The sequence below is a fragment of the Archocentrus centrarchus genome, unplaced genomic scaffold (assembly GCF_007364275.1).
Source record: "Archocentrus centrarchus isolate MPI-CPG fArcCen1 unplaced genomic scaffold, fArcCen1 scaffold_58_ctg1, whole genome shotgun sequence".
NCBI lineage: Eukaryota > Metazoa > Chordata > Actinopteri > Cichliformes > Cichlidae > Archocentrus > Archocentrus centrarchus.
The window spans coordinates 1,388,710-1,411,561 of NW_022060279.1; the positions used below are offsets into that span (position 1 = coordinate 1,388,710).

General features: G+C 41.7%; 1 protein-coding gene and 1 pseudogene across 1 annotated transcript; both read left to right on the plus strand.

The window, feature by feature from the left end:
* The first annotated feature begins 17,265 nt into the window (after positions 1–17,265).
* On the plus strand, positions 17,266–17,895 carry LOC115777614 (claudin-4-like). The gene has a single exon (XM_030725532.1). It carries the CDS (start codon positions 17,266–17,268, stop codon positions 17,890–17,892), a length of 627 nt encoding a protein of 208 aa, XP_030581392.1. The 3' UTR covers positions 17,893–17,895.
* Positions 17,896–20,502: 2,607 nt separating this feature from the next.
* Positions 20,503–21,032, plus strand: LOC115777599 (claudin-4-like; annotated as a pseudogene).
* The last annotated feature ends 1,820 nt before the right edge of the window (positions 21,033–22,852 follow it).

A 22,852-nucleotide genomic window follows, 5' to 3' on the forward strand; every position in this document is an offset into this window, starting at 1 on the left:
AGGCCAAAAAAACCCCATTAGGTGTTCAATAATGACCACTATATCTTTGCTTCTTTACATTCTTCACACCAAGATAACCAGCAAAGATCTTTTTTCTTTATTCTTTACATACAGACACATCCATATTCACACACAACTCCTTCAGCCTTCAACTACAGTATAAGGATATCTAGTAAATCAAAATTACATCTCAACACATTTAGCCACAGTGGTGTGGCAGCATGGTGGTGTGGTGGTTAGCACTGCTGCCTCACAGCTACAATGACATCTAGATGGTCTGGGTTCAATTCCGCCCGGGCCTCTCTCTGGAGAGTTTGCGTGTTCTCCCCGTGTCTGCATGGGTTTCCTCTCACAGTCCAAAGACATGCAGCTGCTGGGGTTTGGTTAATTGGTCACTCTAAATTGCCCTCAGGTGTGAATGGTTGTCTGTCTCTCTGTGCTGGCCCTGTGACAGGCTGGTGACCTGTTCAGGGTGTACCCTGCCTCTCACCCCATGACAGCAGGGATAGGCTCCAGCCCCCCCGCATCCCTGAACAGGATAAGCAGAAGAGAATGGATGGATGGTGAGTGCTGTGGGGCAGTAGCCAGGTTGTGCAGGGACTGTGGTAGCTGCTTTGAGGCATGCAGGTGCCACTGCCTGTCTGAGAGAGATGTTGAAGACAATACTTGAGGACCTGCTCGGGGATGTTGTCAGGTCCTGTAGCTTTTCATGGTTTGGTACTAGTGAGGATATGCTTCACTACAGCTGCAAGATCTGATTGCCAGTTGAAGGGGGGAGCCACTGTGCTTGGGTGGGGTTGCTTGCCTCAAACCGAGTAGAGAAACGGTTGAGTTCATCAGGCAGGGTGGGGTCATTGAGACATATCTGTGGGGGCAGGGCTTGCAGTCAGTCAGAGAATGGAAGCCTGGCCAAAGCTGCTGGGTGTCCCCTGTGTTAGTGAAGTGGCTGTGGAGTCTGGCTCCCAGCAATGTGCACACTTCAGCACACGTCCAGGGAGTGTTGTCATTGTGACACTTGTAGGTTTTGTCCGTCACTATGTTATCAATACATTTATCAATGTAGCTGATGAATTCTCTGTTTTCCTCCAAGTTAAGTCCTGTGTTATCTCAAAACAGTCCTGCAGTGTGGGACTAGCATCATGTGACCAGACTCCAGATTATGTTTGAAGCATTAATTATCTAGATCAGGGGTAGGAAACTCCAGGCCTTGAGAGCCCGTGTCCTGCAGGTTTTAGATGTGTCCCTGATCCAGCACACCTGACTCAAATGACTGAATTACCTCCTCAGTCTGCAGTCAAGTTCTCCAGAGTCCTGCTAATGACTTCTATATGTGATTCAGGTGTGCTGGATCAGGGACACATCTAAAACCTGCAGGACACCGGCTCTCTAGGCCTGGAGTTCCCTACCCCTGATCTAGAACATGTGCTTCGACTGGTAGCAGCAAAGTCTGGTAGCTCTGATCTTATTTTTGCTCTATTTTTTTTTTTTGTCAGTTTTCTTTTGTTTTTGTCTTCTTCTGTGGTGAGAAGAGTTTACTCAAGAGAGGAGCTTTTTCCTTTGAAATGGAGCAAATCTGGAAGATCCCACTCTATTCCAGCTGAGATAAAGAGGTGTTTTCATGGGTGCTGTGCTGGTGCAAAGGTGAAGGCTTGGAAGTGGAGTAAGTCCTTTTTGCCAACAGTCATCATCTTTTGCCCAACAAAAGTGATTGGCAGTGAGAGCCAACACTTGGTGTTGGCTCTCACTGCGGTATTGTATCACTTCCTGTTCCTGTTTCGGAGCACAGTGTTTTGCTGTCAGCTGTTATATCTGTATAACTCGATTTATCTGAATAATAACATATTTTAGTGTAATCTTCACCTACTTTAAATAGCATACTCTTTGCTGAATCACCTGTATTCACATTACTCACTTTATTTGTTTTTAGAAATTCGCTAGCTTAGCTCAGCTAGTAGCTTAGCCCTTAGCCGACTCACTACCAGCATGGCTTCTTCTCCTGTCTCTCCTGCACTTTCCTGCTCTGGGTGTCACATGTTTAGTTACTCCTCGGCCTCCTTTAGCAGTAACGGTACTTGTAATAAATGTAGTCTGTTTGTAGCTCTGGAGGCCAGGCTTTCTGAACTGGAGACTCGGCTCCACACCCTGGAAAATCCTACATCTAGCCAGGCCCCTGTAGCGGGTGCGGACCATGGTAGCTTAGCCGCCGTTAGCTCCCCCCCAGCAGATCCCGAGCAGCAGGGAAAACAGGCCAGCTGGGTGACGGTGAGGAGGAAGCGTAGTCCTAAGCAGAAGCCCCGGGTACACCACCAACCTGTTCACGTCTCTAACCGTTTTTCTCCACTCGGCGACACACCCGCCGAGGAACAAACTCTGGTTATTGGTGACTCTGTTTTGAGAAACGTGAAGCTAGAGACACCGGCGACCATAGTCAAATGTCTTCCAGGGGCCAGAGCAGGCGACATTCATGGAAATTTGAAACTGCTGGCTAAGGCTAATCGTAGATTTGGTAAGATCGTTATTCACGTCGGCAGTAATGACACCCGGTTACGCCAATCGGAGGTCACTAAAATTAATATTGACTCGGTGTGTAACTTTGCAAAAACGATGTCGGACTCTGTAGTTTTCTCTGGGCCCCTCCCCAATCAGACCAGGAGCGACATGTTTAGCCGCATGTTCTCCTTGAATCGCTGGCTGTCTGAGTGGTGTCCAAAAAATGACGTGGGCTTCATAGATAATTGGCAAAGTTTCTGGGGAAAACCTGGTCTTGTTAGGACAGACGGCATCCATCCCACTTTGGATGGAGCAGCTCTCATTTCTAGAAATCTGGCCAAATTTATTAACCCTCCTAAAAACTGACTACCCAGGGTTGAGACCAGGAAGCAGAGTTGCAGTCTTACACGCCTCTCTGCAGCTTCTCTCCTCCTGCCATCCCCCCAAAACCCCATCCCCATAGAGTCGGTGCCTGCTCCCAGACCACCAAAAACCAAAGCTAAAATCAGCAAAAAGATATTTAAGCATAAAAATTCAAAAACAATAAATAATACAGCTTCATCAACTGCACCAAAGAATAAAACAATTAAATGTGGATTGTTAAACATTAGGTCTCTCTCTTCCAAGTCCCTATTAGTAAATGATTTAATAATTGATCAACGTATTGATTTATTCTGCCTTACAGAAACCTGGTTACAGCAGGATGAATATGTTAGTTTAAATGAATCAACACCCCCGAGTCACAGTAACTGTCAGAATGCTCGAAGCACAGGTCGAGGAGGAGGATTAGCAGCAATCTTCAATTCCAGCTTATTAATTAATCAAAGACCCAGACAAAGTTTTAATTCTTTTGAAAGCCTGACTCTTAGTCTTGTCCATCCTAATTGGGAAAATCAAAAACCTGTTTTATTTGTTATTATCTATCGTCCACCTGGTCCTTACTCAGAGTTTGTCTGATTTCTCAGACTTTTTATCTGATTTAGTGCTCAGTTCAGATAAAATAATTATAGTGGGTGATTTTAACATCCATGTAGATGCTGAGAATGACAGCCTCAACACTGCATTTAATCTATTGTTAGATTCAATTGGCTTCTCTCAAAATAGCCCACCCACCACTTTAATCATACTCTGGATCTTGTCCTAACATATGGCATAGAAACTGAAGACTTAACAGTATTCCCTGAAAGCCCCCTCCTGTCTGATCATTTCTTAGTAACATTTACATTTACTTTAATGGATTACACAGCAGTGGGGAATAAGTTTTATTACAGTAGAAGTCTTTCTGAAAGTGCTGTAACTAAGTTTAAGGATCTAATTCCTTCATTGTTATGCTCTTCAGTGCCAACACAGTGCAGAGCAGCTACCTAAACTCTGCTCCCAGTGAGGTTGATTATCTCGTCAATAGTTTTACATCCTCACTGCGTATAACTTTGGATACTGTGGCTCCTCTGAAAAGGAAAGCTTCAAATCAGAAGTGCCTGACTCCGTGGTATAATTCACAAACGCACAGCTTAAAGCAGATAACCCGAAAGCTGGAGAGGGAATGGCGTCTCACTAAATTAGAAGATGCTTATTTAGCCTGGAAAAAGAGTTTGTTGCTCTATAAAAAAGCCCTCCGTAAAGCTAGGACATCTTACTATTCATCATTAATTGAAGAAAATAAGAACAACCCCAGGTTTCCTTTCAGCACTGTAGCCAGGCTGACAAAGAGTCAGAGCTCTGTAGAGCCGAGTATTCCTTTCACGTTAACTAGTAGTGACTTCATGGATTTCTTTACAAATAAAATTTTAGACATTCGAGAAAAAATTATTCATAACCATCTCAAAGATTATTCTTCATGTTCGGCTGCTTTCAGCACTGCTGGTATTTGTTTAGACTCTTTTGCTCCAGTTGATCTTTCAGAGTTAACTTCAATAGTTACTTCCTCCAAACCAGCAACATGTTTGTTAGATCCCATTCCTACTAGACTGTTCAAAGAAGTCTTTCCAATTATTGATGCTTCAATCTTAAAAATGATCAATCAGTCTTTATTAGTTGGCTATGTACCACAGACCTTCAAGGTGGCTGTAATTAAACCTCTGCTTAAAAAGCCATCAATTGACCCAGCTGTCTTAGCTAATTATAGGCCAATCTCCAACCTTCCTTTTCTCTCAAAGATTCTTGAAAGAGTAGTTGTAAAACAGCTAACTGATCATCTGCAGAGGAATGGTTTATTTGAAGAGTTTCAGTCAGGTTTCAGAATTCATCACAGTACAGAAACAGCATTAGTGAAGGTTACAAATGATCTTCTTAGAGCCTCTGACAGTGGACTCATCTCTGTTCTTGTCCTGTTGGACCTCAGTGCAGCTTTTGATACTGTTGACCATAACATTTTATTACAGAGATTAGAGCTTGCTATAGGTATTAAAGGTACTGCACTGCAGTGGTTTGAATCATATTTATCTCATAGACTCCAATTTGTTCATGTAAATGGGGAGTCTTCTTCACACACTAAGGTTAATTATGGAGTTCCACAGGGTTCTGTGCTAGGACCAATTTTATTTACATTATACATGCTTCCCTTAGGCAGTATTATTAGAAAGCACTGCATCAATTTTCATTGTTATGCAGATGATACTCAGCTTTACCTATCAATGAAGCCAGATGACACACATCAATTAGTTAAACTGCAGGAATGTCTTAAAGATATTAAGGCCTGGATGACCTCTAATTTCCTGCTTCTAAATTCAGATAAAACTGAAATTCTTGTTCTCGGCCCCACAAATCTTAGAAACATGGTGTCTAACCTGATACTTACTCTGGATGGCATTACTTTGGCCTCCAGTAACACTGTGAGAAATCTTGGAGTCATTTTTGACCAGGATATGTCCTTCAATGCACATATTAAACAAATATGTAGGACCCCTTTTTTGCATTTGCGCAATATTTCTAAAATTAGAAACATCCTTTCTCAGAGTGATGCTGAAAAGCTCATTCATGCATTTATTACTTCTAGGCTGGATTATTGTAATTCATTATTATCAGGCTGTCCTAAAAGCTCCCTGAAAAGCCTTCAGCTGATCCAAAATGCTGCAGCTAGAGTCCTGACAGGGACTAGAAAGAGAGAGCAGATTTCTCCCATATTGGCTTCTCTTCATTGGCTCCCTGTTAAATCTAGAATAGAATTTAAAATTCTTCTCCTCACATACAAGGTCTTGAATAATCAGGCACCATCTTATCTCAAAGACCTCATAGTACCATATCACCCCAACAGAGCACTTCGCTCTCAGACTGCTGGCTTACTTGTGGTTCCTAGGATACTTAAGAGTAGAATGGGAGGCAGAGCCTTCAGCTTTCAGGCGCCTCTTCTGTGGAACCAGCTTCCAGCTTGGATTCGGGAGACAGACACCCTCTCTATTTTTAAGATTAGGCTTAAAACTTTCCTTTATGATAAAGCTTATAGTTAGGGCTGGATCAGGTGACCCTGAACCATCCCTTAGTTATGCTGCTATAGGCCTAGTCTGCTGGGGGGTTCACATAATGCACTGTTTCTCATTCACCTTATTTACTTTGTTTATACTCCACTCTGCATTTAATCATTAATTGTTATTAATCTCTGGCTCTCTTCCACAGCATGTCTTTTCTCTCCCCTCAGCCCAACCGGTCGCGGCAGATGACTGCCCCTCCCTGAGCCTGGTTCTGCTGGAGGTTTCTTCCTGTTAAAAGGGAGTTTTTCCTTTCCACTGTCGCCAAGTGCTTGCTCATAGGGGGTTGTTTTGACTGTTGGGTTTTCTCTGTATTATTGTAGGGTCTTTACCCACAATACAAAGCGCCTTGAGGCGACAGTTTGTTGTGATTTGGCGCTATATAAATAAAATTGATTGAGGCAGCACGGTGGCGTAGTGGCGTAGTGGTTAGCACTGCTGCCTCACAGTTAGAATACCATCTGGAAGGCCTGGGTTCGATTCCACCTTGGCCCAGGCCTCTCCCTCTCTCTGTGTGGAGTTTGCATGTTCTCCCTGTGCTTGCGTGGGTTTCCTCCGGGTACTCCGGTTTCCTCCCACATTCCAAAGACATGCACTTACTGGGGTTAGGTTAATTGGCTAATCTAAATTGCCCATAGGTGTGAATGAGAGCATGAATGTGAGTGTGAAAGGTCGTTTGTCCCTCTGTGTTGGCCCTGCAACAGGCTGGCGACCTGTTCAGGGTGTACCCTGCCTCTCGCCCTATGACAGCTGGGATAGGCTCCAGCCCCCCCGCGACCCTTAACAGGATGTGCGGAAGCGAATGGATGGATGGATGGATGGATGGATAAATAAAATTGAATTGAATTGAATTGATATTGGTGAAGACTCAGAAAGAATACCATGAGTACAGTCTCATGTGTTTTACTGAAACATGGTTGAACCAAAACATCAAACATGTGAGTCGGGAAATGGACACCTGATGCTACTGATGCTCTAAGCCTTGAATGCACGGATTGGAATGCTGCTGGAAACAGATGAGAACAGTATGGACACTGACAGACAGGTTGATTGCTTTAGTGAATACATCAACTTCTGTAGACACAGTTATCCAGCTTACTGGTTATCTGCTTTAATGTAAGCATTGTGAGTTATACCGGTGAGAAAAGCACTTCTGGTTTGAGGCTTTCTTTTTCAGAAGAGCCACAGTATCCAGAATTGTACACAATGAGGGTGTAAAACTACTGATAAGATAATCAACCTCTGTGGAAGTATAAGTTAATAGTGGAGCAATTATATCTTTAAACTTAGTTACAGCACTTTCAAAGACTTCTACTGTAATGAAATGTATTCCCCACTGTTTTGTAATCCATGATTGTAAATTTAAATGTTGCTGAGACATGAAAAGAAGATCTTGAGGGAATACAATTCATCTGAAATATGGCTTATATGTCAGAATAAGTGATTAAAGTGGTGGGTGGGCTCATTTTCATTTTGTAAGAAGGCAAGTGAGTCTAATAATAGATTATTTCACAGAGAATTTCACAGTCGCTAAAACACCAAACTCCATTCCCTAAATCAAATCCACAGTAGCCTAAACAAACTTCTCAAGTCCGACACTCTTCTGGCCAAAACGTGAACACAGTTCAGGCACTTAGCTGCAACCAGTGCAACTCAATCACTCTCTTTTGCACAACAGCAAACACATCCTCAGTCACTAAACACAATTCACACGCATTTTACTGAACCTTAAACACAGTCTCAGTCACTGAACACATTGTTGCAAAATCGTAAATACTGGCAGCAGAATGTGAACACAACTCCAACACCACTGTCAGCTCTTACACACAGCAACTCACAATTGAACACACATTTGTCAAATGATGTCATCAGACCAACTGGGCAGGATCAAAGTCAGTTCAGAGAGCAGGTGGCACATCCATCCATCCATCCATTCTCTCCCGCTTATCCGGGACCGGGTCGCGGGGGCAGGAGCCTAAGCAAAGAAGCCCAGGCTTCCCTCTCCCCAGCCACCTCCTCCAGCTCATCTGGAGGGACCCCAAGGCATTCCCAGGCCAGCCGAGAGATATATTCCCTCCAGCGTGTCCTGGGTCTACCACGGGGCCTCCTCCCAGTGGGACATGCCCGGAACACCTCACCCAAGAGGCAGCCAGGAGGCATCCTAATCAGATGCCCGAGCCACCTCAACTGGCTCCTTTCGATGTGGAGGAGCAGTAGCTCTACTCTGAGCCCCTCCCGGATGACTGCACTTCGAAGGAAACTCATTTCTGCCGCTTGTATTCGCGATCTTATTCTTTCGGTCACTACCCAAAGCTTGTGACCATAGGTGAGGGTAGGAACGTAGATCGACCGGTAAATTGAGAGCTTCGCTTTTACACTAAGCTCTCTCTTCACCACGACAGACCGATGCAGCGTCCGCATCACTGCAGAAGCAGCCCCGATCCGTCTGTCGATCTCCCGCTCCATTCTCCCATCACTTGTGAACAAGATCCCGAGATACTTGAACTCCTCCACTTGGGGCATGAACTCGTTCCTGAGCCGGAGAGAGCATTCCACCTTTTTCCGGCTGAGGACCATGGCCTCAGACTTAGAGGTGCTGATTCTCATGCCGGCCGCTTCACACTTGGCTGCGAACCGTTCCACTGCGAGCTGGAGGCCACCCTCTGTTGAAGCCAACAGAACCGCATCATCTGCAAAAAGCAGAGATGAGACTCTGAGGCCACCAAGGAAGAAGCCTTCGTCCACCTGGCTACGCCTAGAAATTCTGTCCATAAGTCAAGTCAAGTCAAGTCAAGTTTATTTATAAAGCACATTTAAAACAACGACGTTGACCAAAGTGCTGTACAAGATCTGTAACCCCAAGGACTATACTAAATAAAAATAAAAATATATATATAAATAAATAAATAAAATAATAAAATAAAAATAAATAAATAAAAACATTAAGAACAATAAATAACATAAGAAAATTAAAAATTAAAACGTTTAAAACAAGTACCATAAAATACCATAAAACAATCATCTAAAAGGAGGTAGCACTGCAGCCAAATGCCAAGGAAAAGAAATGTGTTTTTAATAGAGATTTAAATGTGTGTATCGTCTGAGCTGTGCGAATATGGAGAGGTAGATCGTTCCATAGCTTTGGTGCTGCTGCTGCAAAAGCTCGATCACCTCTCTGTTTTAGTCTAGTTTTAGGCCTCTGTAAGAGCAGCTGGTTCGATGACCTCAGAGCTCTTACAGGGGTGTGACAGTGAAGCAGCTCAGACAGATACAAAGGTGCCAGTCCGTTTAAGGCTTTAAAAGTAAGCAATAAAATCTTAAAATCGATTCTAAAACGGACAGGGAGCCAGTGAAGGGATGACAGGACTGGGGTAATGTGTTCATGCTTTTTTAAACCGGTTAAAAGACGAGCTGCCGCATTCTGGACTACCTGCAGGCGGCGCACAGATGATTGATCTATGCCAAAGTACAGAGAATTACAGTAGTCCAGGCGGGAAGTAATAAAAGCATGAATAACTTTTTCCAGGTCCTGCTGTGGGAGATAAGGTTTTACCTTGGCAATGACTCTGAGTTGGTAAAAACTGATTTTGGTAACAGCACTTACTTGCTTCTCCATTTTAAAACTACTATCTAAAATGACACCCAGATTTTTCACAGCATCACGACAGTGAGGAGCCAAATGACTCGGAGTGCCAGAGGAGTAGCTTGAGGGGTCAAATTTACCAAAGCATATGACCTCGGTTTTGCTTTCATTAAGTTTTAGGAAATTGTTTCTCATCCAGGACTTGATGTCACTTAGACAGTTCAGCAGGGGTTCCCATGGATCTCTGCTGTTCAGTTTGATGGGCATATACACCTGGATGTCGTCAGCAAAACAGTGGAAACAAATATTATGTTTCCTAAAAATCGACCCTAGAGGCAACATATACAATGAGAAAAGAATTGGGCCCAGAATGGACCCCTGAGGCACTCCACAAGAAAGCTTTGCTGTGGTAGAAAAACAGTCTCCTAGATGGACAGAGAAACTTCTATCAGTAAGATATGATCTGAACCAAGTCAGAACCGTGCCTTTAATGCCAATTTCATGTTCTAGGCGGGATAGAAGGATCTCGTGGTCCACAGTGTCAAAGGCAGCTGACAGGTCTAGAAGTACTAAAACTGCAGGACTACCAGAGTCCACAGTTAAAAGCAGATCGTTAAAAACTCTTAAAAGAGCCGTCTCTGTGCTGTGACGCATTCTAAAACCTGACTGAAACTTTTCCCACATTCCATGTTCACTTAAAAATGCTTGAAGTTGCTTAAAAACAACTTTTTCAAGAACCTTGGATAAAAATGGTAATTTAGAAATTGGTCTGTAATTTGAAAGAACATCAGGGTCAAGGTTCTTCTTCTTGATTAGAGGCTGTACAACTGCATGTTTAAAGGCAGCTGGAACACAACCAGATGCAAGCGCACTGTTAATCAGAGCGAGGATAGTTGGTCCCACTGAATCAAAAGCCTCTTTAAAAAGGCGAGACGGAACACAGTCTGTGGGAGAGTTTACAGGTCTCATATTCTGAATCACCTCCTTTAGTGTGGAGAGTGTGACAGGCTCAAACTGCTCAAAGACAGCTCTGCTGGGAGGAGGTGCAGATGAGTCTGTTTCAGCCTGAGGTGATGAAGGCCTGAGGGCAGAAATTTTTTCCACAAAAAATTTCTTAAAGTTTTCGCACAGTGCAGGACAGACCTTCGCTTGGTTTACATTACAGCGAGGATCAGCGAGTGAATTAAAAACACTAAAAAGAAAATGAGGCCTGTGACTGTTACTTGAAATAATGTTAGAGAAATAAGCAGACTTTGCATATTTTACTGCTTTCTGGTATTTCAATAAACAGTTACGCAGGATCTCTAAGGAGACATGGAGCTTATCCTTTTTCCACCTTCTCTCAGCGCGTCTGCACTCACGTCTGAGAGCGCGGGTTGTCTCATCCAGCCAGGGCTGGGAGGAAGGTTTGGTGCGTTTGGTTGTAAAAGGGGCAATACAGTCCAGTACAGCAGTGCAAGCAGATATAAAAGAGTTAGTGAAGTCCTCGGTATTCAGGCTCAAGCAAAAATCCAAATTGCTTAAGTCAGAGTTTTTAAAAGCAGCTGCAAAATCAGCAGCGCATGAAGAGTTAACCAAGCGCACACGACGTGTAGAGGATACTCTATTTATCCCAGAGCTGGGGAGCGCTGCTGTAAATAAAACAGGAAAATGGTCCGATATACCACAGTCACGTATCTCTGTGATGCAGACTCTAAGTCCATAAGACAACACCAGATCCAGTGTGTGACCTTTTTCATGAGTGGGACCACACACGAGTTGTGTTAAGTTAAAAGAGTCAATAAGCGAGGCAAATTCTTTAACCAGCGGACCACTCTCACAACACACATGAATATTAAAGTCGCCAACAATTAAAATACGGTCATATTTTAGTATGAGACCCGTCAGCAAGTCAGCAAAGTCACCGATGAAGTCCTTCGTGCACTTCGGTGGTCGGTAAATCACCGCGCAGAGCACCGAGGGGGAAGAGTTTATCTCCAACAGCTGCAGTTCAAAGCTGGCGTACAGGTCTGCCGAGACCTGACGACAGCGAAAACTGCATTTAAATATTGAAGCAAGTCCTCCACCTTTTCCAGAGATCCGCGGGGAGCTGAAGAAAGAACAGCCGGGAGGTAAAAGTTCGGAAAAAGGTGCAGACTCACCAGCATGAAACCACGTCTCAGTCACAAACATAAAATCCAACTGCTGTGCGATGAAAAAGTCATTGAGAAGGAAAGTTTTGTTGGCTAACGATCTAGCATTTAGTAGGGCCATTCGGATGTCCAGATCCTTGTTAGCTGAGGCCGGGGCCCGCTTCAACAGGCGAAGGTTAGCATGGTTTACGCCGCCTCCACGATCCCGCATCCTGCGCCAGGACGAGGGACGCCGAGTCTCCAGGATGACAGGTGGGACAATCGGCCTGATCCAGCGACGCCCGAAATCCACAGGCAGCCCAACAGCCTTGAGGCGGCAAAGACCACCATCCAGGGGGTAATGAACAGACAAACCTAGGAGTCTCAGGTAAGTTTTGACCCGCACCGCGATACCTCCACGCTTTCCGCGTCTCCTCTGGCGTTTGTTGGGGACCGGAGCACTGGGCAGCCGGCGCAAATACTCAGGTACATCCGATAGGTGTGGAGGAAAAATCGTTGAGTTTTTCTTTACAGTATATGCTGGTACCAAAACAAACTGGAGGTTTAGAAGTGTCTGCCGATCGTAGGTGATCAAAGCGGAGACATCTGGGCAGATGACTACCAGGAACAGAGCGACAGCAAACAATACACAGAACAGCTGACGGCAGGCCGTACACAGTGGCGCCATCTTGGTTTCGTCGTGTACACACGTCGTGTACACACCACGAAACCATGACAACTATTGCTCCGACCTTTACAAGAGAAGCAGAGATTAAAACGTATTTTTAGAATGTTTCACATGTTGCTGCTGCAGTTTTGTGAGTGTCATTGTGGTTGTGAGTGGAGAGTGGTTTTTGCATGTCAAACAGGTTTTTCTGCTACTGGAGCGTGTACTGTGCATGCACCACCTACAGATGCTAATTAAGAAGAGAAAACAAGGCTGGAGAACACATTACTGTGTAGCCAATACATGATAGCACTGTAGTTGAAAATGTACAATAATGTGTTCACTGTGATCGACTTCAGCTCCTTCGGGCTTTGATTCATTATTATGTCAACCTTTAACTGCGCTCTACTGAAATTAAGCAGATTTCTGTGAAATATATATGTCTTATTGAACTGTATGGCAAATAACTTTGACGTGTGCTACAAATGATCAGTTCTGCAACAGGCACCTTGATGCAAACTGTTGTTGTTGTTTCTCTGACTCTGTGCCATGTTTACTCAGAATTTTATTAATTTTTTTTAAGGAAACCAATTAATTGAAGTTGTCCATGTGTTTTCCGGGTAAGAAGGAAAAAGCGTTGTTGTATTTTTGTGACAATCCAATCAATTCACAGTATATGCTGCATTTTTATGTCTTTCGCTGTTTTCTATAAATGCAAATCTGACATTTCCTTTTTCGTTTCAGTTCAGGTTCAGTTTTATTTATCATATGCAAGTAAAAAGCAGAGAGAAATAAGATTTCTTGTATTTACACATTACCTGTATCAAGAGAATAGCTGCTGTGCTGGATGGCTGTGATCCTTAGTAATACTGTGGGCCTCACGCAGGCACCATTTAATCTACTCAATCTATTTCCAGAATTATAAAACCCTGAAAACCTTCATTTTTCTTTTAGTATATAATTGTTTGAATGTTTCCATTAAATGTACAGGCAGCTCATGGGCTGCCTCTCTTGGGACAATATTTGAACCCACTGTATACCGGTATACTTTAACAAACACACGTCACAGCAAACTAAAGGAAACCAGGTTCTGGAGTCAGGTTTTTCTTCGAGAGACAATATTTAAATATCTTCAGCTCATTGTCATTACAGAGCAGGTTTCTCTCCACTTTGACTGGACCGAGACAAGGGAAACACAATCCTCTCTTTTACTATAAAAGAGGGCGGATAGTTTCAGCTTACTTTTGTTCCACTACTTTCGGTTCACTGATACAAAGGTGTATTTTTTTTTAAAAGTGACCTTGAAGGGAGCTTGGGATTTTAGACATTTTAGTTTTGATTTTTTCATGGTCCCCAGGTCTTGATAAAGAGTTTTGTGGGTTCATGATTTCTTTGAGAAGGGGTTATTGTAGTATATTGAGTTTGAGTATTTTGAGTTTGTCTCTCTCTGGGTATTGTGTTTAGTTTTGTCATGTTTGTATTCCCGGGTTCTCTAAGTTTTGGTTTTACCTTCCTTTGCTGTCCTGTTTCTGTTTGTTTTAATCCTAGGAGTTTTAGTGTACCCCTGCCTTCCCTGAGTTTAACAGTTACTTAGTTACTTCCTGTTTTATTTTGACGGTGTCTTGTCTCATGTGCCTCTTATTGAGTTTAACTTACCTTGTCTCGCTATCTCTGATTTATTCCTGCTGTGTTTGTCGCCCGTTTCCCCCTGGCCTAATTACCTTGTGTATTTATTGTCTGAGTCTCCCCTTGCCCTTTGTTATGTTGTCTCACATTACTGTGTGTTTCCCTATTCCATGTTCTTTGATCCCGTGATTCCTGGTATCTAGTTTTCCTGACCCCTTTCCTGCATATGTTTTGGGCTTTTTTTTTTTGTTGTTGTTGTAATTTTCTGTTTTGTCAGCAATAAAACTGTTTCTGAGTTTAAGCTGTTTCTTGAGTCCCCAACCTCCCTATAAAATGGAATAAATCTCATTTTTTAGATTAATTATATGTTTTTTCTGCTGGAGAGATGACGCAACACCCATAAGAAATACAAACTGAACTAATGCCCTTTGATATAGTTTTTTAAAGTTATAAACTTAAAGAAGCATTAATAAGGTATCATTAAATACTTAGTTTATTATTTATAAGGTATTACTCATACATTAGTATAAGTTAAACCTCAGCCCTGCCAAACGCCCACATAAACACCAAACTTCCTTACTCTAACTACAAAGAGCCATTCGATAGTGCAGTCTTTGTTAACATATTTCCAGCTTCCTGTCTGAAACTTCCTGTCTAACCAGTCAGAAGCTCAAAGTTTTCAGACTCAGATAAACATTTGGGAAAATCACAGAAGTAAAGTCACTCAGTCACACATTATCATATCTGTCCTATATTTTCTCTCAGTGTACATAACAAAATAGACAACAGACAATTCCACCAGTAGCAACCTGACAAAAACAACACATACAGCATGTTTATATTTATATGTGTAATACATGATGGAATACATTATGGTAGGACGGACGTTTGACTGCAGGCAGTGTATGAGCGTTGTACCTGCTCATTAGAGTGATGGTTTGTGGAAAGAAACTGCACTAATGTGTGGTTGCTTTGGCATTCATTGCTCTGTAGCGCCTACCAGAGGGGAGGAGTTGGAACAGCGGGTGTCCAGAGTGTGATGAATCTGCAGTGATCTGGACTTTACAAGTCTTGAGAACGAATGTGCAGCAATGATTTTTTTTTTCTGCAGCCCTCACTCTCTGTTGTAGTCTGTCTGGATGTGCAGAGAGCAGACTGGAATGGATTATAGCAGTGTAGAAATGGAGCGACAGCTCCTGAGGCAGGCTGAACTTCCTGAGCTGGTGCAGGATGTACATCCTCTGCTGGGGCCCTTTTGATGATTGTGTCTATATTGGTTGACCACTTCAGATTCTAGGAGATTGTGAACTTTTAGGGGCTTCACCAAAGGAAAAATATATTTTTTTTTATGTTAGTGAAAGCATGCGGAAAGGCCTGGATTACAGCGACTTGCCATCTCATACAAAAAAGTGCCCTGACATTCAATAAAGATGCAAACTGCAATGACAGCATCGAGTGATGAAGATGAGCCTCATTCATGCACCTACATGTAAGTCCATGACATGCAGTCTTTCTGAAAGTCAAATGTTCTTCATGGGACCTCCATATTAGCATCTGCTGTCATAAAATGAAGCGATCCCCTTATTTGCAGTGAAACAAGTTTTTGTTGCTTATTAATGCTTTATTCTTGATTAATGTATTATGTAATGTATATATAATGTATTATATCATGTACAAACTGGTTTGTTTGGATTTAGAGAGCTGATATAAATCTCTGTTCTTCACGTAAAGCACCAGCGTAATGCTGAGAGTTCAGCTGTGGGTTTAACAGCCTGCTGGTGAAGGTTTAAAGCATATCCACAGGTCATGGCATGAAATGGAAAACACAATAATAATTCAGATTTAAATGAGCTGTGCTACCTGTCATGCTGTTTTGTTGAACATCTGGATAGTGTTTGTGTTGAAGGAGGTAATAAAAGAAGAAGCACCTTTCCACAGCAGCTCTTATTATGGCTGCCATTTCTGGACCACTTCACCCGGTTAAAAAGCTTCCTAAGCACATTTGAAAGGTCAGCCAGTCAACCACATCCCTGTTTGTCTGATTTCAGTCATCTGATCAGGAAGAAATCTCATCTCACTTTACAATAACCTTTCATTAGCTGATGCTGATGCCCTCCATCTATATTGGCCGGGTCTCCTCAGCATAGCTGCTTCTCGGTGGTGCTCTTATCTTATTTGCCTGTGAAAAGAAGGATAAAGACCAGCCTGACCTGCTGGACACATCCAGCACTCAGCATGGATAATAACAATAAGTGAAAGTTTGCAATGATCACAAGACAGTTACAAGACAGCTCATTACAGAGAACTGAAGGATGGTGCACCACCCGCCAAACTTTCTTACTTCTAGAGGAGATTTAAACGTTTTTAAATGTACTTCTGTTAATGTTTTAGATTCTGAGGAAACACTGGTGTTAAATGATGTTTGAGTAACATGAAATATTGTCATCTTGATGTTATGATGCAGCCATTAAATGAATGTATAGAGAGGTGAAGCAATAAATTACAACATCTATTAAAGTGTGATATAATGATCTTAATAATAATAATAATCTTTATTCATATGGTGTTTAAAAGTGTTATGCTTTGATTAAAATCTGTGATATTTCTACATCACACGCTTTGATATTTTGTCTTCACTTGTTTCTTGTGTTTCCGTTTTAGATTCATGTTCAGATTTTTTGTGGTATTTTTGAGTTTTTGTTCCTGTTTGGATTTCGTGGGTCTGGACTTCTCAGTATTTCCTTGTCTTTTTTCCCGCTGTCTTGTCTGAGGCATTTTTCTTTTCAGTGTTGATCACTTACTAACGACTGATTTAAACTTCTTCTTATTTGTAGAGCTTACTGTGTAACCCATGTACAGTGGCTTGCAAAAGTAAATAAATATAAACATATTTCACTGGAATTTAATGTGAAAGACCAACACAAAGTGGTATACAATTGTGAAGTGGAAAGAAAATTATACATAATTCAAAACATTTTTTACAAATACATACACAGTAGTATATATCCCCTGTAAGCCACTGTTTGCACACTTATTTTACATTATTTTTTCAAATGATCCTGTGAAATTTTTTAAACATATTCATATTTACATATTCATCTTATTTGCATTTTTTATTTTATTAAATGTATTCGTCTTCATCTTGGAGACTGATTTTTTCAGAAGCTCTTAGAGGCAACACTGGAAGGCACCGCCCACTTCCCCTCTGAGTGAGCAAAAAACAAAAAAAAAAACCCTTGTTCAGCTGTTATCTCAGATAAATTGCTGCAGCTCTCAAGAACATGCTATCTTTACTGTTGCAGAGCTCATCAGTGGTTCATCATAATGCCTGCTTGTAGACAACTTCTGGGTTTGGTCTTGGCCATCGTCGGCTTTTTGGGGAGCATCATAACCTGTGTTTTCCCTGCATGGAAAGTCACAGAATTCATTGGTATCGACATCATTACTGCTCAGACGATCTGGGAGGGTCTTTGGATGAACTGTGTGACCCAGAGTACAGGCCAGATGCAGTGTAAAGTCTACGATTCTCTGCTGTACATTCCTCACGACCTGCAGGCTGCCAGAGCGCTCACTGTCATCTCCATCATCTTCGGGTTCTTTGGAATGCTGCTTGGTACCGTTGGAGGCAAATGCACCAACTGTGTGCGGAATGAAAGGCAAAAGAGCAAAGTGACTCTAGCTTCTGGAATCATCTTCATCACTGGAGGCATCTTTGTGCTCATACCAGTCTGCTGGGTTGCCAACACAATCATTAGTGATTTTAAGAATCCTATCCTAACCAGTGCTCTGAAGAGGGAGCTGGGCATGTCGCTCTACATCGGCTGGGCTTCTGCAGGACTGCTCTTACTGGGAGGAGGCCTCCTCTGCTCCTCCTGTCCCCTCAAGGATGAGACTGAATGTGAGGTTAAGTACTCCAAGGCTCACTCCAAGGCCTCTGTTTCCAAGGCCTAGCTATCCAGCAGTGTACGTGTCTGCTTCATGAACGTTTCACCGACTGTTTTTGCCTTACATGAGCAGAATAACAATATGTTAAAAATGATTAAAATAATTAAAAAGTGCAAAGTTTAAACTTTTCTTTTTGTCTTCAAAACAACTGTACACTACATGTGCAGTATTTTGAATCTCAATATTTTACACCTATTTCAACAGTTATATTTGTTTTTCTTTTATATTGTTGTTTATTACACCAAGACAGATTTTTTTCTGTCTTAAAATATGTATATTTTAACTTGCATACAATCTAGCTGTTAAGTCTAGGCCTGATCTTTGACTTTTTTTTTTAATAGTTTCTTCAAAATATGTTTCATTTTCTTTTCCTGTTTCTGGGACTGTGTCCCAATAAAGTTTTAGATCAAAGTTGGATGTATATTCATGAGAACGTGAGATCCTGTCCTGTGCTTTTAATTCAGCTGTATGCAAAACATGTTGTATTTGTTGCTTTTATCATTGTTCAGCACTTACTGTATAAACTAGGAGTGAATCCAAACAAGCTCCGACCATTCTAATAACATGATGCCACAAGTCTGTCTGCCAGTTCTACAATAAAAAATGTAATTGTGTATTTATGAGCATGTGAAATCATGTATTTCTGTGTTTCTTCTTCTCAGAGATGAAACTGAATCTGAATGCTTACAATTTATTGCTCTCTGTTTAAGAGACATTAAAATGTTATTGTTGTAAATACTGCCAAATGTTGCACTAAGTTAGATTAGAAGCGACTTTTTCAAAATATTAAATATTGTGTTGCACTTTTTAAAATGTGCGCAACGCTAGACTTGACACAATCAGTGTGTCATTTCCTGCACACCAAATCATTAACATTAATACCAAGATGAGTCAATTTCACTTAAGATAAGTTGAGACTAGATATTTGTTGGCCTTTTTGGATAGTGAACAGTGAAGGCAGACAGGAAAGCAGGGAGAGAGATTTAGGGGATGACGCGCAGATAATGACCACGGGTCGGACGCAAGCCCGGGCCGCCTGCACCACTCAGCAAATTGCTTAACTTGGTTAGTTATTCTGATTGTATTTTCTCCCAAAGTTATGAATAATTAAAGAGTTTACACTGAAACTATGAATGTCACAGAGCAGGTTTTTTCCACCATGTATTTGCTAACGAGTCTCAGTTTGCATCATTAGTATCATTCAAGCAAACAATGGATGTCTTCATAAATATATTTAAACATTTATATTTAAACTTTGCATGATATGGTAATACAAATTTATTATTTATAGTACCAGTGTCCAAACATCTGACTTGTACTGTAACAGGTATTGTAAACACATGCAGCTGACCAGATTGTGTCATAGTTTTACACCAGTTTGCTGAACTGAAAGGCAGACATGACAACAGCTGTAATTTTAAGTGAGTTTATTTTACAGTGAGCAAATGGATTAGCAGTGTGAGAGCTGGAATATGAAGCGGCTGGCAATCAGGGTGCCATAAACCGAGGAAGTGGAGGACTCACTGGCGGAGACAGAAAGAAAATTACACAGGGAGCCAGCAAAACAGGGTTTAGGTAGCAACCACTGAGTCAGAAATAAACACAAGGATACTCAGATGGGTCGGTGGACACACACACAGAAATCCACCCATTCACAGAGGAAGCGTACGAGAGCAGTCTGTGCAGAAAGCAAAGGTACTTCCAAACAAAAACAGTTCCAAGAAGTTACGATGGAGCCAGAACAAAATACCTGCTGCTGATGCAACAATCTGGCTGCGACTGGTGACTCTTCACAGTCTTAAATAGGTAGTCCTGAGTAATTCACATGGAACAGGTGAGCATGCCTCTAACACACACACACACACACACACACACACACACACACACACACACACACACACACACACACACACACACACACACACACACACACACACACACACACACACCAGAATAAACGGTAAGGATGAACCTATAGTTGCAGCCCATCCTAAATACATACTCCACCAAAGACCAAATGACTACCAGGTGTGCAGGAGCAGAACCAGCCCATCCAGAAGGTGGGGAGGAGACCCAGCCAACCCATACCTCCACCTGAAAGACAAACACACACAATAAACACAGTTTATACACCTTAGTGCTTGAAACTACAAGTTTCAACTTAATTAACTTTCACCTTAATTAGCTGGTCAGACTAAATACAATTGAGTGAGTTAAGTAAGGATAATAAAATATGTTTATGTTGGTATTAATTAACACAGTTCTGACACGTCAATAAATGAAGCTTATTGCCGAGGTCAGTAACGTAGAGCTGTTATCTCTCGTCTGCCTACTTTCTGGGTGTTTGTCCAGTAGTCTGTTCTTTACATCACTTCAATTTTCCCACGCTGTCAAACTCCATACTATCAAATCAGCCTCCATTCTTTGTCCTTTAAATCTATCATCTCATCTAACCCTGTGACCAATGAACTAAACTAAACCAATAAGCACGTCAGCTTCTTCTCTATAAAACCACATAAAAACACTTCCTGCTCAGCTCTTTTCTCACAGACAAATCATTGCAGCTCGCAAGAACACACCATCTTTCCCCTTTGACGAGCTCAACACAGCTTCATCATGACCGATTGTGAAAGAGAGCTTATAGGTTTGGTCCATCAATGGCTATCCAGGGAGCATCCTCACCTGTGTTCTTCCCACGTGGAAAGTCACAGCTCAGGTCACCTGGGAGGGGTTTGTGGAAGTGCTGTGTGAGCAAGAGGACAGGCCAGATGCTGTGCAAATTACATGATTCTCATCTGGCCTTACCTTAAGACCTGCAGGCTGCCAGGGTGCTCACAATCATTGCTATCATTGTTGGGGCCTTTGGGATCCTGTTTGGTGTTGTGGGAGTAACTGCAAGAACGTTGTGTCAGATAGGGGGAAAAAGAGCAAAGCATCTGGAGACATTTTCATCATTGAGCTCATACCTGTTTCCTGGCTCACCAACAACATGAGCAGTGAATTCTGCAGTCCTCTTCAACTCATCTCTCAGAAGAGGGAACACGGAGCCTCCATTTTCATTGTCTGTGGGGCTGCTGATCGTGGGAGGAGGCTTCCTCTGCAGCTCCTGTCCCCAAAGGGCTGAGACTGACTATGAGGTTAATTAGTCAAACCATTGCTCTGTGTTTATGTAAACTAAGGCTTACATTTAGACATCTGACAGTCTGTTGTAGACAAGACAAAAATTTGATGACATTTTCAATTTTTCTCTTGAAAAAATGAGTAGCATTACATGTTTTTCGGTTTTTCTTCAAATATACTGCAGGAGCATATGTGCAGTCTTTTGAAATATGATGATGACGACGATGAAGATGATGATACTTTATTGATTCCACAATGGGAAAATTACAGTTAACAGAGCACCCATCCAAGAAGACAAACAAACAAACATGGGGAGAAAGGTGAACTGTGGCCATGCTGCCCCCCTACACATATATATAAGAGAAAGAGTCATCATGTCGTCAGATCTGGCTGACATATTCTGTGAACAATGATCTGGATGAATGAACCAATAAAATAAAAAACATTAACAAGAGTAGCCTATCAAGAACTCATAGAGCTCTTCTTGTAAAAGCAAATGTTTGGTGCAACAATGCTTTCGGATCATTGTGAAAACTGCCAGACATGACAGGCTAGAAAAAAGAAAAAACCAAACAGTCTGAATGAGTCTGTGTTTATTTCGTACTCTCTATTTTTTAAAGACTAATACATTTTAGAGCTGATGAAAGACAACACTGACACTCTTAGCTCTTCTTGCAACTCAACATATCTGTTATTTCAGTCAAAACTGTTACTTTGACTTAAGATCTTAAAATGTGTTTTGATGGATCAACTTCTTCATTAAGAACAATTACAGATTTTCAGAAAATCAAGTGTATTAGCTAATGTGAATTTAATACATATATACAGTTACATTTAAACTAGTTGGAAAATGCACTTTATTAACCAACATTAAAAGACTGAGGCTTAACACTAAATACACACAAGAGGGCAAAATTAATAAGGAACACAAGAACTTAATCAGACACAATGAGAGCAGGAAAAGGAAAGGAGGACTATAGAAACACAGATATTCACATAAAGATCTAACCTTCAAATTAAAACAGGAAGTAGACTGAAAGAGGGATTAGGATCAAACTCACACAGAGGGGAACACAGGAGGCCAAGAAAAAGTAATACAGGAATCAACATTTAACAACACGAGGGAACAGAAATGCTAATCACAACAAAACCATGTATATACAGAGATCATGAGAGCTCTCTGACTGAACTTTAAGAGGAAAAAAGAGATAAAAGATTTTTGAGCCTGATTAAAATGTTTGCTTTGGTGCGTGTGTGTTTTCATCTGTGTGTGTGGTTTGTGAGTGGTTTGGATTTTTTTTTTTCAAGCTGGTAGAGTGAAACTGTTTCTAACAGTGTTTATCTGCAGTCCTGTTTCACAAATACATTCTGCATGGACACTTTATTAAAATGCATCACACACACACACAAAACAGAGCAATTCATAACATCACAGTGTTTTAGATTTTTTTTTTTATCAAATCAGATACCCGTTTAATAAAATTCAGCATTTCTTCTGATGAACTGTGATCACCTAAAAATGAAGAACATGAAGTGCTGCTGGGAACAACAAACCCCGCCCCCGCTCAGCGTGTTTGAATGTCGTCCGTCTCACAAACACCGCAAACATCTCACACACCATTGATAACACATGGGTCCTATTGCCCATACCTGTAATTTTCCAAGGTTTAAGCTCTCTGATGTAACCGTTGGAGTGTGAATGGGTGAATGAGGCATGTTGTATAAAACGCTTTGAGTGCTCAAAGTAGAATAGAAAAGTGCTGTATGAGAACCAGAACCTCATGAAGAGAGAAACCCAAATATTCTCTTTGAGAAAGCATGTCTTGTCTTGTCAAGCAATGTAAGC

Coding starts and splice junctions, on each gene's coding strand:
- LOC115777614 (XM_030725532.1), top strand. CDS start 17,266: ATGCCTGCTTGTAGACAACTTCTGGGTTTGGTCTTGGCCATCGTCGGC.